Here is a 19,898-nt window from a genome sequence, read left to right on the forward strand (position 1 = left end):
GGAGAAAGGTGGGGTGCAGAACTCAAATTCTAGTAAGAAGACCAGACTTAATGGTCTGACTGAGACTGGAGGAACCCCAGAAAGCATGGCCCCTGGATTCTCTATCAGCCCAGAACTAAAACAGTTTCTGAGGCCAATTCTTCAGACAGGGATCGGACTGGACTGTGGGATGTAAAGTGATACCCATGAGGAGTGTGCTTCTTAGCTCAAGTAGATACAAGAGACTAAATGTCTGTATAAATTTTTGTATGGGAAACAATAGAAAAATCAATTAAAAAAAGGACTATGATAGAATTTATGTACAAAAAGAGGAAATAGTAGTTGTTTGTCATGTGGTAGGGCCCACGGAGTGAATAGATCCAGTATTTAATGTAACAGTGTAGTTTACTGCATTAATGTATTAAAGGAGAAGAGTCCGATGGGAGTAGAGGCGGGGTTGAGGACGGCATCCTTGCAGAGTCCGGGGCAGCCAGGTGTGGGATGTCAGAATCCGAGCCAGGTGCAGAGGATGCCATGGAGGAGGGGAGGTCCAGTGTGGGAAGTCAGAGTGTGAATGGGGTGAGGGGAATGTAGGGATGGCCTGGTGTGAGGTGTTGAGATGGGTGAGGATGGCTTTCATGTGGGGTGAGAGATTGGTGAGGGCGTACCAGTGTTATTAGACTGGTTACGCACAGGGGGTTAATAAAGTTAAGTAAATGCATTAGGGATAATGGGAACAAGATTTCTCACATCAGAGAAAGGAATTCCAAATTTGGGAAGGAAGAAAACTAGAATGCACACTGGTTGGATTGGAGTTAGAGGTATTGATGTGAACTCATGGGTTTCCATATGTATGTGTATTTCCTTGTATCTGCTCACCGAGAGGGCCTGGGAACAGCGGTGCCTCAGCAGTAATACGCACACCTGGGGCGTCCTGGTTTACTGTCTGCCGTTTCACTTGGCAGTGTCTTTCTCTAGCCTGGCCTGTTTGCCCTGATGAGGAAGTAGCTCATACCTCCTTGTGTTCTGGCCTCAACTTACCCTTCTGTTCTGGTACCACCACTTTTACTTGAACTTCCTAGTGTTAGTGACAGCTTGACTGTCTGTCTTCTTCAGTTTATGCTGCCTTAGAATCACTTAGCCTTTTGCTTTCATTCAGTCAACAAAGTGTACCCAAGAAGAAAATACTAACCTGTGTCACCTGTCTCATTCTTTCTTCAGTTCCCCTGGGATATTCCCTGCTCAAATATAGTCCCCACTACCCAGTACAGAGAAATAACATATATTGATTATTAGTTCTTATTTTAAATTCTTGATTTAAATGGATTTATTTTGGTGATGAAAATATATATTTAAAAGAAATGAGGTGATTCATCCCTGGAATATGGAAAAACAAAATGAGAACATGTGACTTAAATTTCACATTTATTTTGTCGCTGCCTTAAAGTCCCTGGGTGATGCAAACGGTTAACACACTCAGCTCTTAACCAAAAGGTTGAAGTTTTGAGTCCAGCCAGGGGCACCTTGGGAAAAAGGCCTAGCAGTCTACTTCCAAAAACTCAGCTATTGGAAACCCTGTGGAGCACAGTACTCTGACATACATGGGATCACCATGAATCAGTGTCAGCTCCACAGCAGTTGATTCATTAGGAATATCAGATGTGTCTATATTAACCAGAGGCACAGAATACACGTCAAAGTAATCATCTGTCCTTTGAGATCATCTCTGTTTGTGAAGATGAGTACACAACCTGTTTAAAGAAAAAAGTATTAATATGATTAATTTTCATTGTCTAACTTTGAATATGTTAATATTTTTCAGTGTAATTTTAGTTTAAATTTTTTATTTATTTTTTACAGTAATCCTAAATTGGAGAGTCAGAGAGTAAATAAAAAAGTCAACAATGATGCCTCACTTAGAATTCATAATCTGTCCATTTTGGTGAGACAGATAAAACTTTATTACCAGGTAAGTAGTTTGTTTTTCAATTTAGTATTTTAACAACTGCTTATTCACGTTTTTTGTGTTATTTAGTATCAATCATCTAACAAATATTAAATGCTTATTATGTGCCAGGTACTGGTCCATTAAGGAGCCCTGGTGGCGCAGTGGTTAAGCACTTGGCTGCTAACCAAAAGATCGGTGGTTCGAACCCACCAGCCGCTCTGCGGGAAAGAGATGTGGCAATCTGCTGCCATAAAGATTACAGCCTTGGAAACCCTCTGGGGCAGTTCTGCTCTGTCCTCGAGGGTTGCCACGAGTTGGAATAGACTTGATGGCACACGACAACAACTGGTCCGTTTGCTGAGATAGAGTGATAAATATAGTAGGTTATTTCTTACGAGATATTAAAGATACAAGCAAGCATTCTTGTATTTTATCTTTTTTAAAATCAGTTGCCCATCTCATGAGACTTGCACTTTGTTAAATTAACCTATTGAATTATGCCTTTGAAGGGTGTACTTTCTGTTAAGTTTTTTTTTTAGCTTAAAGTGAATGTATGTTTTAATTTTTAAATATGAGTATTTTTAAGGCTATTAGTTTACCTCTAAGGATCACTGTAGCTCTATTGTACAAATTTTGGCATGTTATATTTTTTAAATGTTTAAGTATTTTCTAATTTCTGCTATGATTTCTTATTTCACTTATGAATTATTTAGAAGTATGCTTTCAAATTTCTAAATAGGTGATGTTTTTCAAAGGATCTTTTTGTTTTTGATTCTTGATCAAATAATATGGTCTGTATGATACTGCTTCTTTGATATTTGTTAATAATTACTTCTCCTGGCCTAGTATATTGTCAGTTTTCATTAAAGTTGCATGTATGCTTGGAAAACATGCATTCTCCAATTGTTTGGGTGCAGAGTTAGAGCACGCTTATTTGTTAATTGTATTGTTCAAATCTTTGGCATCCTTATTAATTTTGTTATTGAGCTATCAGTTATTGGGAAAGATGGGTTGAAACCTCCCATTATCATGATAGATTTGTCAGGTTTTCCCTTATATACTTTGAAGCTATGTTATTGGGTGCAAATGAGTTTAGAAATTGTTAAGTCTTTTTGGAGAATTAAAGCATTTATAAGTTATAGTTATATAGTGCCTCTTTGCTGGGTTTGGAAACCCTTTTTGTCTGCTAGTTTAAATTTATTTCTGTTTATTTAGAGGCCACTCTAGAAATTACACCTTTGGTAGAACTGCCCCATAGGCTTTCCAGGGAGTGGCTGGTGGATTTGAACTGCTGACCCTTTGGTTAGCAGCCGAGCTGTTAATCGCTGCGCCACCAGGGCTCCATATTTAACATAGCAAAGGCCAAAATTTATCAATATCTTCACCAGTTTATGGACTAGTACTTTGACTTTAGAATGCTTTAACTGTGATCATTCTTATTCTTCCTTATGACTTAAAAGTTTGTATTATAGTTCTCGTTTTGTTAACCCTATAAATTAAATATGAAAAGTACTGTCAATAAAATCAGTGTTTCTTTAGATAAAGCTACAAGTTTTCCTTTCCCCATCCCACTCATGATTTTCTCTTGTATCTCAGATGTTTCTTTGGTATCATTTTCTTTCTTCTGGAAGTACATTCTGTAAACATTTAGAGAGGATTTGTTGAGAGTAAAGTTTTTCAATATTTATTTGTCAGAAAATGCCTTTATATCACTCCTGTTCTTGAAAGATAATTTTGATGGATATGCATTTCTTGGTTAATAATTATTTGTCTCTCAGTGCTTTGAAGATTTTATGCATCTATCTCTGGATTTCTTTTTGTTCTGGAGAAGTCAGCTATCAGTCTAATTTTTTTACTATTCAATTTAGTGGAAACCCTGGTGGCGCAGTGGTTAAGTGCTGTGGCTGCTAACCAAAAAGTCAGCAGTTCGAATCCACCAGGCGCTCCTTGGAAATCCTATGGAGCAGTTCTACTCTGTCCTGTAGGGTTCCTAAGAGTTGGAATTGACTCGATGGCAAGGGGTTTGTTTTTTTTTTTTTGGTTTAATTTAGTGGTCTTTTTTCTCTTTTGGCTGCTTTTAATATTGCCTCTTCTAATATTTTCTCTTTCCTATCCTATTAATCTGATATCCTTCCGATATTTCTATTATTATTAAATGTTATTATTTCCAATTTATTAAACTTTCTTTTATACTATCAATCTCTGTGTTGCATTCTGAATTTTTTTTTTTTTTTTTACATTTTGTTGGGCTTTAGGTGAAAGTTTGCATAGTAAATTAGTTTCCCATTCAGTAATTCATACACAAACTGTTCTGTGACCTTGGTTGCAATTCATGCAATGTATCAGGACTCTCCCCATTTCCACCCTAGGTTCTCTGTTTCCATTTGTCTGGTTCCCCTGCCCTTCCTGCCTCCTAATCTTTGCTTTTTGTCTTGTATAGTTAATTGTTCTAAGAAGCCTATTCCTCATGAGTGTTACTGTTTATTGTATAGGCCTGTATATTATTTGGCTTATAGGTGATCTGTGGGAGTGGCTTCAGTTCAACTTTAGAACAGTGTCTAAGGTCTGTAGTCTTGATAGTTCTTCTGGTCTCTGTCAGACCAGTAAGTCTCGTCTTCTTTATGAATTCGAATTTAGTTCTACATTTTTCTCCCACTCTAACCAGGACCTTCTATTGTGTTCCTGGTCACAGCGGTTGATAGTGGTAGCCGGGCACTCTCTAGTTCTGGTCTCAGGCTAGTGGAGGCTGTGGTTCATGTGGGCCATTAGTCCTTTGGACTAATTGCTTTCTTGTGTCTTTGGTTTTCTTCATTCTCCTTTGCTGCAAATGGGAAGAGACCAATAGTTGTATCTTAGGTGACCATGCATTCTGAGTGGGTTTTGTTTTGTTTTGTTTTAGGACTATCTCTCTAGTGTACAAATAATTTGCCCCTCGTCTATATTAAATGTTCTGTTGTAACCCATTGATTGAGCTTAACCCATTGATTTAACCCATTGACTGATTGATTGATTGACTCTCGGCAATTATATCTTTCATTTCTAGAAGTTCTGTTTGGCTGTTTTTTCATCTACCTTTTCATTTTCTTTATTAATCATTCATTTAATTCCTTCCTTTATTTCTTCAGAAGTCTTAAACAGTTTTTATTTTAGATTTTATATCTGGGAATTCCAAAATCTGTGGCGACTGGAATCTTTTCTTTGTGTCTGCTTGCTCTTGTGGTGGCAGCAGCGGTGCAGTGGTGGAGGGTGTGTTTGTTTTCATTGTGAGACCTTTTTCTTGGTTGTTGTTGTTTTCTTTTTTGCAGTTTTATCTGTGGGAATTCCTTGGGGTCTGACCCAAGAATGTATTTATATCCTTCAGAGATGATTTGTTTCTTTTGTACAACCAACCCAGGGGCGCTTTTAGTTGAATTTATTTTAAATAACTTTGTATTATTTTAGATGCCATGCTTGTACACTGTAGAACATTAGAGGAAAAACCATTATCCAGCGACTGGAGCTATCACCACTTGTATTAGTTTCCTGGGGCTGCTGTCACAAATTACCACAAACTGGGTCGTTTAAAACATCAGAAATTTATTTTCTCACAGTTCTGGAGGCTAGAAGTTCCAACTGAAGGTGTCAGCAGGGTCGTGTTCCCCATGAAGACTCCAGAGAAGATCTGTCCCTTGCTGCCTCTTCCCAGCTTCTGTCAGTCGCTGGCAATCCTTGGCGTTTCTTGGCTGGCGGCTGCATGACTCTAATTTCTGCTTCCATTGTCACATGTCCTTACCTCTGTCTTCTCTGTGTCTAAATCTCCCTCCTGGTAAGGACACATCAGTGGATTTAGAGCCCATCCTGTTCCAGTAGGACCTCATCTTACCTTGATTACATCAGCAAAGACCCTATTTCCAAATAAGGTCCCACTCACAGCTACCAGGGGTTTGGACTTCAGCATATCTTTTTGGGGAGACACAATTCACCACTATCAACACCTGAATATATGTAATTCTGTATCTTTTTCTCTACATTTGTGTGTGTGTGTGTGTGTGTGTGTGTGAAATAGGAGTGTGCCCATATATTTTTTTTTACTGGGACCACGTTATTACAAATCATCAAGAAAATTACCTCTTCAGTCCCCTCCAAAGGCCAAAAAAGATAGTTTCTTCCCTGTCTTCCTTTCCAGGGTTCAATTTCTTTTTTTCCTGTTTTACCACTAACTGGCGATCATATTGCTACTTTCTTTTGAGCTCAGTTAAACATTTTAAAAGATTTTTTTTTAATTATACAACTTTTTTTTATTTCTTTCTTTTTAGGCCAGAGATGTTTTTGTGTATGTTTTATTTTGTTTTTGTATATGTAATCCTCTTTGATGCTGGAAATAGAAGTCTGGTAGATTTATTTAGAAATATTACTTTCCAATGTTCAGGCTCTCATTTTCTTCCATTTGATTGGAATGACTAGGGTTTTATGGTGTGTATCTATTTTGTCTCTTACGGTTTTTCATATCTATATTTCTAGATATTTTAACCAAAAGACTAGATTAAATGATACAGAGACTCATTTTGATAGTCTTCATCAGTTTTTGTCCTTCGAGTTATTGGAATTATGCTAGACTTTTGGTTTCATGTTATCTTTAGGGAGGAAAGTTTCCCTTGGAAATGTCAGGGAAATTCCCCTGGGGGAAAAAAAAAAGATGCAAGGCCAAAGGGATTTCTGCATCAGAGTCTTACATCAGTTATCAATGCACCCTAACTCTGAATTATGTACTACTGCTTCCTTTGTTTTTTAACAGCTTTATCGACATATGGTTAATGTACTGTACAATGCCCTAATTTTTTTAAGTCAAGTTTATTGATGTTAATTTACATGTATTAAAAATTGTTGACAAATGTATACAATAGGTTGATCGCCACCACAATCAAGATACTGAACATTTCCTTCACTTCAAAAAATTCCCTGCTGCCCCCCTCTCTATGCCCAACCCCGTAACCACTGGTCTGATTAACATCCCTATACCAAAAACCAAAGCCAAACCCATTGCTGTGGAGTTGATTCCGACTCATAGTTTTGTCTTTCTGATTGTTCTTTCACTTAGCAGAATGCTTTTGAGATTCATCAGGTTGTTGTATGTATTAGTAGTTTGTTCATTGATGTGTTTGTGTTTTAACAACTTACTTTCCAAAGAAAAAAAGCCCTGATTTGTAGCATCTGGTAAATACTCCCACCGTAGCCTGTATGAAACTACCGAAACCAGCTCATAAAGTTTCACAGTGGTCTCTGATGACCTGGCACCAGCCAGCTCCAGAAAGCCACTGACTTTGTTCCTTTGTATTGACGAGTAGCCCTTCATTGTTTGTCAACTGTAAATAAAGTTGCTATAGCTGTGTGCATGCAGGTCTTTGTGAGGGACAAATGTTTTCAGTTTTCTAGAGTTAATACAGAGGAGTAGTACCACAGGGCCCCATAGTAAGTGCTTGTTCACCTTCATATGGAACTACTAAACTGTTTTCCAAAATGGCTAGACCTTTTATGTTTCCCCACCAGCAGTGTATGAGAGTTCTAGTTGTTTTCTGACTCATGGCGACCCCATGTGTTTCAGAGCAGAACTGAGCTCCATAGGGTTTTCAACGGCTGTGACCTTTTAGAAGCAAACTGCCAGGGCTTCCTTCCAAGGTGCCTCTTGGTGGGTTCAAACCACCAACCTTTTGGTTAGTAGCGCAGTGCTTAACCGTTTGTGCCTCAGGATACTCAAATCAAGACTGTGGCTGTTCCTAATTTATAATCTAATACTATAAAAAACTTATTATATAAGGTTACTCTTATAAATGTTTTATTTCATCATCCCCTTCCTATTCATTTATATACTATTCCAACAAGGTGACACATTATTTTATTATTGAAAATTAAATGTACAGACTGGTTATATGTAATTCAACCCCTGGCCCACATAAAACTACAAGAAACTTCAAAAATAAGATTTTTTTCAGAAACAGTGGCAAACAATTTAACAGTCTTCAAGATCTTAAAATAGAAACAATCGAATGGGTTTTATAAAACCTTGGTGAAATGCTGCAAAACAGTATATTGGCATATTGGTAGCAACAAAGAATCTCCCCCACCTCCCTCTTTGAGTCCAAGTAAAGTTTTTTTTTTGATAATTTATTTATAATTCTGAACTGATTCTCAAAGAAACAAAATTTTATCTGCCTAACTTAAAAAAAGCCACATTTAAAGAAAGTTAACAGCCAAGCATTAAAACAACTCACTACTGATGCCTCCTTTAAAAATACGCAATTTTAATATCCTGAGAGGGAACAGCGCAATAAGAAACTCAGGAAGCATCCTTTGACAGAGCCCCCATAGTGAGATTATGAACGACAAGCAGGAGAAGACCAAAAAAACTGAATTCTTTAAAAATGTCTGTCATCAACTTCCTATGTTAGTCCAAATACTAAACCCTGTACCATTAGCAGTTGCTCCCCATTTCCCCTCAATACTATATTCCTCCTGCACCCACCCCTAAACGAAAGCAAAATTGCCATCGAGTTGATTCTGACTCATAGGGACCTTATAGGACAGAGTAGAGCTGCCACATAGGGTTTCCAAGGAGTGACTGGTGGATTTGAACTGCTGATCTTTTGGTTAGCAGTTGAGCTCTTAACCTCTCCACCACCAGCGCTCCCTTATGTCTCTGTAGATCTGCCTATTCTGGACATTTCATATAAATGGAGTGGGTACAATATGTGGTCTTTTGTTACTAGTTTCTTTCACTTAGTATAATGATTTCAAGGTTTATCCATGTTGTAGTACTTCGTTCCTTTTTTCTGACAACTGCTTTCTTGTTCTTTGTCCTCTCTTCCTATGCCAACTGTTGAAATTGTCTTTGTAATAATCAAGTTAATCTAATGATTTTATAATCACAAAAAGATTTGGGAAGGAAGGAATTTGTGGCATCCATCAGTTCAACAGTGTGGTTGAGTAGTACTCAATTAGGGGTGACTTTGTCCCCTGGGAGACATTTGGCAGTGACTGGAGACATTTTCAGTTGTCACAAATGTCTGTTGGGTAGAGGCCAGGGATGCTTCTAAGCGTCCTGCAATACAGAACTCACAACAAGGTTATCCAGATCAAAATGTTATTAGCACCGAGGTTGAGAAACTCTGGTTTAGATGATACTGGAATCGATGATTTTGTTTCAGCTGCCACCGTTTTATTTAGACACATCTGTAAATAATTCATTAATGTTTATCACAAGACCAATTTTACCCTTTTCTTCTCACAGATCTAAGTTGGAATATCAGTGGACTAACTCAGGACTAGAACTGATTAACAGCCACAGCCTGAGCTGTCACGATTTCCAGCTTAGCTTTGCTCACTTTAAAAAAGTACTTCGATATAGAATTTTTCAAAAATACAAAAAATTTTAGGTGACTATTGAATATCTATGTATGTGTATAGCTTTATCATAACTTAACCTTTTGTCAATCTTGTTTTAGATACTTAAGGCAAAATTTTACTGTTGTTGGTTGCTGTTGATTGACCCATGGTGACCTCATGTGTGCAGGATAGAACTGTTCCATAGGGTTTTCAAGGCTGTGACTTTTCAGAAGATCACCAGGCCTGTCTTCCAAGGCGCATCTGGGTGGGTTGGAAGTAATCAAGTGATTAACCATTTGCACCACCCAGGGACTCCTAAAATATTACTGAAGATTGAAAATTCCTCACATGCTACTTACTCCCCAATGCCCTTCCTGCAGGACCAGTTTGCCTCCTCACCTCCTAAATGTTTCCTATTTTTAGATAAAATGTTTCTGAGGCAGTTTTAAATAGTCTTCAAAAATAAATCAGTCATTTTACCTACACGATTAATTGACTGAGTTTTTTTTATTCTCATATCTATTACCAAGATAGACATGGCACGGTTTAATATGTGACAAATTTCAGGTTCACAGAGTCAAATAATACAGTTCTCCTCACCTGTGAAATTACCTATCTGTTGGAAATCTCAAATGTTTTCCAGAAGTCTTTCTAAGACGTTTTTTAAAATTGTACTTTAGTGAGAGTTTACAATTGATGTTAGTCTCTCATACAAAAATTTATACATACATTGTTATGTGGCCCTAGTTGCTCTCCCTATACTGTGACAGCACACTCCTCCTTTCCACCCCAGATTTCCCATGTCCATTCAACCAGCTCCTGACCCTCTCTGCCTTCTCATCTCACCTCCGGACAGGAGCTGCCCATTTAGTCTCATGTATCTACTTGAGCTAAGAAGCACGCTCTTCACAAGTATCATTTTCATGTCCCATAGTCCAGTCTAATCTTTGTCTGAAGAGTTGGCCTCAGGAATGGTTTTAGTTTTGGGCTAACAGAGTCTGGGGGCCATCTAAAACTATTTTTAAAAAATTGTTTTAAATCTCATACACCCCTCAAACAATTTGAAGTGAAATATTTAAGTACACTGTGATTATTATGACATACAAAAGGTAGGTGAATTGGGTAGGTTAAAACTGAAAAGTGTATGTCTCCAAATTTTTTACAAAAATGATTGCCAAGGAGAAAAGAAAATTGACAGAATATCCTAAGATGATTGTTAGTGGGGGGATTATTTCAATATCTCTTTACAGTAATGCTAGATAAATTTAAGTGTCAGAATTCCTTGTTTTCTTCATCTGAGTGATTTAGAATATGTAAAAAAGCTGCATACAAATTATACTGTCAACCAAGTTTCCCCTTCTTCCTATCCCATTTATTGAATGTCAGGTATTCTTCCAGGTGTCAGGGCTACAGAGGTGAACGAGACCAACCATGTCCCCACTGTCGTGGGACTTAATGTTCTAGCAGATAGATAACAGACAAGTAAGCAACTAATAAAATAACTTCCTGTTGTGATAAATAATATAAGAGCAGTGAAGGAGTAATATGAAAGGCTGTGAAAGAGGTAATTGGCAACATTAGATTATCAGAAAATTCATTGAACATATACTTCATTATATTTAAATGGCAATTCAGACCTTCTCAAATAATCACTTGATCCATAGCAAGTACTTTTTTTTTTATCTTGTGAATAAATACTCAAAAATTTCAAGGCAGAAAATATGTAAGTTATGTGTGTTATGTAATTTACCTAGGTTGTGTGATTTTTTTTTTTTTTTTGACATTATTTTTGTTCCTGTGAGTGTGGGGGGGAGAGTAAGCTTGATAATTAGACACAGTTTACAAGTAAAATATCGTACTTCATTTTTAGATCTCTGTTAGATGTTAGTGTTTGACATGGCTAGATTGCGTGGAGTTTAAACAAGTATTAAGTGCGGAAAAAAGTTACCATTAAAGTAATGCTTTAAACCATTGGAGGCCCAAAAAGAAAGGCACACTTTACAGTTAGGAAATCTAAGTGTATTCGGAAGTTTTTGTGTGGTACGATGTCACTAATATTAAAAACAAAAATCGCATCTAAGTACCGTTAATCTAGTTGCTACAGAAGGCAGGTACTTTTTAGGTTTTTCTTTAATATCTGTTAAAATAAGCAAAATTTGGAGTATTAATAGAATTCAGTAGCCAGGAAAACCAGACCCTGTGTTTGTTATTTATCAATTGCTTTATATTTCATCATATTTTTTATTACTTTGATCAGATGTTCTTCCTTTTAAAGACATGCATTTTTTTTTCTTTAGTCTGTTAAGATTTGATAAAATAGTCTTGATTGTCTTCACTAGTAACACAGATATAAGGACAAATGCATACAGTATGACAAATGTAATTGTGTTTTGAATTTTAAAAATAGATGGTGAGCCTCTCAAAGGAGGAATTGTCATTCTAGTGTATTTTAGAAATCTTTGAACCATATTTAGCACTACAAACGTGTAGTTTTAATAACAGCATTTTGCTCAGTGTGTGGTTTAGGAACGGGAAATGAGCCCAGACCTTTGTCAGAAGTGTTATTGAACTTCTTACTGTGAAGAAATGTTATGGAGAACTGATAGGAAAAAGAAGCCTAGCTTAAATTATCTTTGAATACTACCTAAATGATAATATTTATGTCTGGTATATACTTGAGTCTTTCTTTTAGTGCTTTAGCAACATGAGTTTTAAATCACACAGTGAACTTGTATCTTAATAAAAAAGAGTTTTAGATGGCGAACTAAAAAAAAAGGTTAATATACCAGTTTTCATGGAAAAGTTATACAAAGCCACCTAAAGGTAGTGGAAATGCAATTACCTGTGATGCCTTTTACGACAGCTTTGCTGTTGTTTTTGTGCTCACAGAATCTCTACCGCTTTCCCTTGTTCCTGTCTCTTTCTTAAGCGTTGCAGCTCTCTACATCTTGCTGGACCGCCTCCTGCCGGAAGGGATTTTCTACCTATTCAGTGAAACTTCGCTTTAGTGATTCTGAAAACCCGCAAATTCTTTGTTTGAATACTTGCATACCTTTCTTAAACTGCATCCTTCTCCTCATCTCCACCCCCACCCAATCCTCCTCTTCTTCCTTGCTTTATTTTTATCCTTAGCATTTATCACCAAAAATATTTACTTGTTTATCATGTTTATTTTTTGTCTAGCCCCGCTAAAATGTAAACTCCACAAGAGCAAGGATTTTTGTTTGTTCACTGCTGTATTTCCAGTGTTTAGAACAATGCCTGGCAAATAATAGACACTCAATGAATATTTGTTAATGAACATCCTGATTTTCTCCATACCTTCTCCTCATTTTCAGTTATATTGCTAAAAGTCTTCACAAAATTTCTTATAGGTTTCTTATCACTTCAGTGACAATTTGGAGTATCTTTACTAGCTCATGAACTTCACTAGTTCATTGTCCCTAACCCATCAACTGGTTAATTTGTTCCTCTTATTACCTTCTGGTTTGTCTAGGGCTCATTTATGTATTCTCCTGTTCCATTTCTCTAACACCTGTGGAGAGCATCTTTCCACTGGGTGAAATACGGGGAGTGTGGAATGATATAGTAGAGCCTTAATAGCAGTTAGTTTTTTTTAGCTTTTGATCTCTTTTATGTCTTGTATATTTTTTAACGAGATTTGTAAGATTGGAGTATGGAAATAAAAGGAGTATTTACAAAAATATAGCCAGAATCCTCTGAAGACCCCATAGGGGAACTAAATAGAGAATTTAGAATAATTTTTTTTAAAGTTGTGTCACATTCAGCTACTTTATTACCTAATATTAGCAGTTCCTAACATTACAAAACTAATACTTGGAAATAAAATAAAGATAAGCTTTTCCCATTAACAGCAATGTTTAATAATCATCATCATTTTTAAGACTTTATACTTTTTGTTTCACTTCCTACCCTTGCCCACAAAAGTTACATACCTTCTGAGTCACAGAGCTGAAATTTAAGCCTAGGCATTCACACTTCACTCCATCAGAGTACACCATACTTGGCATTCAGATTCCACTATCCTAGAGTACATTTTTAGATGACATGGAAGTAGGTTTTGAAGTTAGCAGTTTATTATAGTAATTTGAGTTGTCCAAATATATTTCAACTTTACAGCGTAAAGGTCACTCTTTATTAACACATGAAGTCGTTGATGAAACCATATGGTGAAAGGATATATCAGATTGCTTTCATCTTTGTGGGAAGATGGAAGAACATGGCAGACAGAGTGGGCGGGAGGTGGGAGCCAGCTGGGGAGGAGGGTGGACTGTATTAAAGATTACTCTCTACTTGGGCGGTTTTGCTTATAACTTAATGTGTTAACATACAGTGGTGCAGGGTAAATTGATCAAACACATTGCCTTGGCAATATGTTGATGAATCCTACTTGATTCATCAGTTATGACTCACCGTACCCCCAAATAAGTGGTGTAAATGAGTGTTGTCTTTCATCTCTGAAGTTTTTAAATTGAGATAAACGTTTTCTAATAATTCAGGATCTGTTTACAGCTTCTCTTCGGAGTATGAATTTAAAAGTTCTTTGTTCTGATTTTTGTTTATCTCTGCTAAGTAGAATATAGACAGAACAGTGATTGCTTTTTTTTTTCTACTAGATCTCTCTTACTTATGATTTCTTTTAAATATGTAAAATGGTAGTCCTCATAGTTTTTTCTTAATTTTATTGTGGTAAAATATATATAACAAAAAATTTACCATTTTAACCATGTTTAAGTGTACACGTCTGTGACACTCATCACTGTCACCAAGTTGTGCTGCCATCAGCACCGCCCATTCCCAAAAGCAGGAATGCAGTGCCCCTCGGCAGTAACTCCATTCCCCCTCCTCCAGCCCCTGGTAACCACTGATCAACTGCTGTGTCTGTGCATTTGCCTGTCCTAGATATCTCATGTAAGTGGGATTCTCATTGTGGTGTTCATTTACAGTTTAGACCTCACTGGTTTGCTTCAAGTTAAAAAGACTAAAAGTTAGAATGAATTACACATTTATTTCTTTAAGTCTACTTAGATCTTGCATATTTAGTTACAGCATATTCTACCTTGAGGCAACTTGCTTTTCAGTGGGAAATTTGTTAAATACCCAGTCTTGGTTTCGATCCTTGGAATAAGTAATTTTAGCAATTTTTGACACTTACAGTAGCCTTAATATTCTTAAGTGTATTTACTAACATGATACACATGTTGAATATATACTTTTCTTTAAATGTGTATATATTTTTGGTGATAGTTTTTTAAAGAGCCAATATATATGCTGAAGAAAAACATTTTAAAAGTTTTTAGTATATTATCACAAAGAATTATAGATAAAAGGTGAAATCTAATTGGTATATGGTATCCGGCCACCCACTGGCTATGGGAGAGTGCTTCAGTGGATCTAGAATTACACAACTTTAAAATGCAGTACAGGTTAACTTTTCATGACCGTTTGCTTCCTTATCATGGTATTAAATATAAGATGATTTAAAAAGAGTTGAGTACTTTCAAAAACTTATTGCTTGCTAACTAGCTGTCTTTGTCGAAGCCAGTTTGTAAAGAAACTGTTAGTTACTTTTATAATCTTACAAAGATTCAGTAATATCCCATGACACACATCAGTTTTGTCGGCTGAGTCATCCCAGACTCTTTGCGGCATATCGTTGTCAGGGGTTGTGATGGCAGAGACAGTGTGTTCTTCATTTTCTTGGGAAAGAGGTGGTATAGACAGAAGGTGAATCCTCCATGTATTACCTTAAACGAGTAATTTGAAAGCGTTCAATTATTTCTGACTCATCCCGTAGTATCAGGATGTGCATAGATGCTTGTCATTAAAAGTTTGACAGAAGTTAAGGAAGTAGAACATCTGCTGTAGGTAGAGAGCAGCCCTGACTGACTGAGGAAGGGCTTGCGTTCATGAGATCTTCCTAAGACAGGATTTTACATAAAGTGACCTTCTTAATTTTAATGTCAGTTGACATGTTTACTTTCTTCAGAGACAAATAACAAAAATAACAACCAAGAGTGTACTTGCTTGATCTTTTATTGAGGCATGTGGACCTCAGATTTCAAATATTAAATGTTAAACTAGTTCAGTTTGGACATTTTTAGTTTGAGGACATTTGATAACATTATTAACTTAAGTTCGTCTGGTATTGTAATTTTATTTATTTAATTTGCTAAAGTTACAGCAGATTTAAGACCTCACATATCTTTCCCCCCCTTTATTTTTTTAAACTTTTTAATTAGAACAAAACATACCTACAGAGAAGTATACAAATCTTGTTACAGCTTGGTAAGTTATGATAAAGTCAGCGTTAACCATGTAACAAACATGGAATGTCTTTTTACAGGAGACTTTGCAGCAGTTGATCATGATGTCATTGCCAAATGTCTTAATCATCGGCAAAAATCCCTTTTCTGGTAAGTACTAAAATAAGTGTAATGTGACAACAGTGTTTGGTCTTTGTGTAATACTCGAGTGTTTATCAAGAGCTTGCTTATTTACAGTAACTCATTAGGTTTTTCACAACTCTGTAGGGACGGTTGGAGGTGATGTTCCATTTACAGAGAGAAAAGAAGCTTAGAATATTTGTAAGTTGTAGGTGGGGCCAGACATGCATTTTACATTAAGTCCAATGTTCTTCCCTACTCTACTGAACTGTTACATCTCTGTACACAGTTTCAGTATCTCATTATTAACAAGTACAGAAGATAACAAGGAGTTATAAGGCTAAAGAAGTATAACCTTAGAAGTGATTTTGAAGTAATTTCCACGTTTCTTTGCATATACTACTACCTACCATTGCAAAAGTTGTTTGAATTAAGGCTTTCTGATTGATTGATATCTTTTAATTTATACTAAACCATTTCTGGATATAAAGATGAGAAGCAGTTTCTTAGATCATTTAAATTATTTTCTTCAAATATTTCTGCCCTTTAACGGATTTTAAATGTGACATGTTCAGAGTTTTAATTTTTGAACAATTGGGAAATTAGCAGATACTTTTTAGCAATGGGCTTATCCTCGTAGGCTGCATGTAATCTGAATCAAATGTATCTTCTCCAACCCCTACTCCTATCCTAAGTCAAAACAAACAAAAATAAAACCCAAATAAAAACTAAAATCAAGCAGTTATATTTATAGAGGAAACTATCAAGTAAATAAGGTGAATTAGAAATTTAAATAATCTTTAGAAATACTCTGGGGCATAATTATTTTCAATTCCACTTGCATTTATTAAGTGCCTACTGAGTTAAAGGGACCCAGGGATATGAGGAAATGGTCTATACTCTGAGGATCTTGTGGTTTGGTGAGAAGTATACAGATTAATGGAAACCATGTAATAAGTAATACAAAATAGAAATACGTACAAACTGTTGTTGTTGTTGTATACTGTCGAGTCGATTCAGACTCATACCGACCCTATAGGGCAGAGTAGAACTGCCCTATAGGGTTTCCTGGGCAGTAATCTTTACCAGAGAAGATAACCAAGTCGCTTCTCCCACAGAGCAGCTGGTGAGTTCAAACCATTGACCTTTTGGTTAGCAGCCGAATGTTTAACCATTACACCACCAGGGCTCCTTGTACAAAATGTTAAGCCATATAAAATATGGAGCCATTGATTATTCTTAAAGTTGGCAGATAAGTGAGGGTTGAGGACCATTGGTGGTTGGGTCAGGAAAGACTACACAGAGGTGTTAGAACTATGCCCAGGATTGTGATTAGTCTAGTTCACTGGGGGAAAGGGGAGATGGGAGAAAGAAAGACGGAGTAGCAGAAGTTAAGGCAGAGGAGTGTGTATGTGTGCGTATTTGGGGAGTAAGTAATTAACGTGGTGCAGTGTGACTAGAAAGTTGGTTGTTTCGTGGAGAGTAGGAAGAAATGTCTGAAAAGAGAATTTTGACTTCATCACAGGCAGGGTTGGCCTCATGGTGAAATTCTAGCCCAAAGAAGTGATTTATTTTTGGCTGGCTGAATGCTTTTAAGAAAATCGGAATTGGATGCTGTTGGACAGAGCACACCCTCCCCATTTCTGTTATAGACGGTTACTTTTATCCAACTTGTTACATACATTTGTTTTATTAGCCTGACTGTAACAGGCATTTAAGATTTTGATCTCCATGAATCTACACAGTGGAAAGCCATTTAAATTTTATAGGTAGATGAATCATGTGAGATCTGTATTTTAGAAAGGAAACACTAATAAGCCTAAAAAGAGCCAGACCTGTTAGGAGCCATTTTGGCTGACTTTGTGGCATGTTGTTACATCAACACAGTGCTTCATTTGGTAGGCTGGCATAGTATACTCATTTATGGAAAGGGCATGGATTTACAGTCAGGATACTTATTGCACAGAGCCTGAAGCCTGTTTTATCTGTACTGCCCTTCAGAATTGAAGTCCCTGCCCATTTCCTCTGCTACCACTGCCACAGCACATGCACACACACATACATGCACACACACATACGTACACACACACGCACACACACACACATGCACACACACATATGTGCACACACACATGCACACACACATACATGCACACACACATACATGCACACACACATACATGCACATACCATCTACTTTTTTGAACTCTTTACTGTCTTTCCTTACTGACTCAATCCTTTCGTCAAGTTGTTGTGAATATTATCTCTAGGAGTTATTCCCCCAACATCATAAAAAAGAGTTGAAATAGAGCAAAATGTTATACTTAGTCATTCTTTTTATTTCAGAACAAGGCACAGAAGAAGTTAAAAAGCTGCTTTTACTTTTGCTGGGTTGTGCAGTTCAGGTAAGTACTTCTTCATGGTTTTATTTCAATAACTGTCTCAGTTACCCAGTGCTGCTGTAATACAAATCACATAGGTCGGTGCCTTTATGGAACAGCAATTTATTTTCTCACAGTTCAGAAGGCTGGAAGTCTGCATTCAGGGTGTGGCTCTCAGTGGAGGCCTTTCGTTGTCTATTGCAGCTTCTAGGAGCTGCCAGCGATCCTCGTAGATGCATCTGTCTCTGTTGTCTGTCTTCCTCTTCTCCATGTGTGTGTCACTCTGCCTCTTCTGATCTTTTTTGTAACTCATAAGTGATTAGATTTAGGATCTACCCTACGCTGGTGTGGCCTCATTAACATAAAAGAGAAACCCACTTTCCAAACAGGATCACATCCACCAAGGAGTTAACACATATTTTGGGGGATACAGTTCAATCCATAACATTCTGCTCTTTGGCCTCCCAGTATGCACGTCCTTCTCATGCACAAAAATATAGTCACCCTATCACATCATCCTCAGTTCACCCTATCACATCATCCCCAGTTCACCCCATCACATCATCCCCGATTCACCCCGTCGCACCATCCCCGATTCACCCCGTCGCACCATCCCCGAGTCACCCCGTCGCACCATCCCCGAGTCACCCCGTCGCACCATCCCCGATGCACCCTGTCGCACCATCCCCGATTCACCCTGTCACATCTTCCCCAAAAGCCTTAACTCATTCAGTATCGACTGTACTCCATCTTCTGAATCATCTAAATCAAGTCTGGGTGAGACCCTGGGTGTATTTTGCATATCCTGGGGCAAAATTCCTCTCCATCTATGGACCTGGGAAACCTAGAATACAAATTACCTGTTTCCAAAGTACAGTGGTAGGGTAGGCACAAGGGCAGACATTCCCATTGAAAGGGGAGAAATTGGAGGGAAAAAAGGGGTCACAGTTACTAAGCAAGTCTAAAATCCAGCAGGACAAATCTCATGAATTCTCACGGCTTGAAAATAATCCTCTGTTCTCCAGGCGAAACCTCAAAATGCTAAAGAAACTATTGTTATTACTCTCTGTCAGAGCAGCAGCAACAAAAATAGACTATAAAATCTTCACCCCCACCTTACTATTTTCTGTAACTCACATGATCGTATTCCAGATGCTGGAAAATGAAAAGGAGGCCATGAAATGATGCTCCTTCGTCTAACAAACCAAAGGTTAACCAACCCAGGCTCTTCCAGTTCTGCCAATAGGTGTTTCCCAAAGAGTTTACCAAGACTGTTCTACACTTGAATGCCTTTTGATATTCATGTTTAAGACAACTTCTATCATTTTACTTTACTAGTGAAGTAGAATTATGTAACGGGCATATTTTCCTTAAAACTAGTTAATGAAGCCATACTCAGAAATCACCAATTATTATAATATCAGATATGTAAATTCTTTCTTTTTGATTTACAAAACCAAATACCACATAAAGCAAACTATCATACGCATAAGCTGGCCTCATAAGAAGTCTGCCTTCTAAAATAGTTTTACAGTAACAACACATGCAATGAAAACAAGGTTTTCTAGTGACGTTAAATGGCACAGTGGTTAAGAGCTTGGCTGCTAACCAAAAGGTCAGCAGTTCACATCCACCAGCCACTCCCTGGAAACCTTATGGGGCAGTTCTACTCTGTCCTCTATGGTCGCTATGAGTCAGAATCTACTTGACAGCAACAGGTTTGGTTGGGTTTTTTTTTTTTTTTTTTTGGATTAGAGACTGCCGAATTCCTACCTGCTCCTTTCACTACTTCCTGGATTCTGATTGACTTAGATATTTAGTCCA

General features: G+C 37.3%; 1 protein-coding gene across 5 annotated transcripts in view; it reads left to right on the top strand.

The window, feature by feature from the left end:
- CCDC88A (coiled-coil domain containing 88A) overlaps window positions 1–19,898 on the top strand; it is a 123,248-nt gene that overhangs the window by 23,848 nt on the left and 79,502 nt on the right. For all 5 annotated transcript variants that reach the window (XM_012556553.2, XM_023735088.1, XM_023735086.1 and 2 more), the window contains exons 3-5: window positions 1,840–1,948; window positions 15,654–15,723; window positions 18,040–18,098. In XM_012556553.2, the coding sequence (XP_012412007.1) occupies window positions 1,840–1,948; window positions 15,654–15,723; window positions 18,040–18,098 (238 nt within the window). The remainder of the gene's footprint in view (window positions 1–1,839; window positions 1,949–15,653; window positions 15,724–18,039; window positions 18,099–19,898) is intronic.

Source organism: Trichechus manatus, unplaced genomic scaffold (genome assembly GCF_000243295.1).
Source record: "Trichechus manatus latirostris isolate Lorelei unplaced genomic scaffold, TriManLat1.0 scaffold00005, whole genome shotgun sequence".
Taxonomy (NCBI): domain Eukaryota; kingdom Metazoa; phylum Chordata; class Mammalia; order Sirenia; family Trichechidae; genus Trichechus; species Trichechus manatus.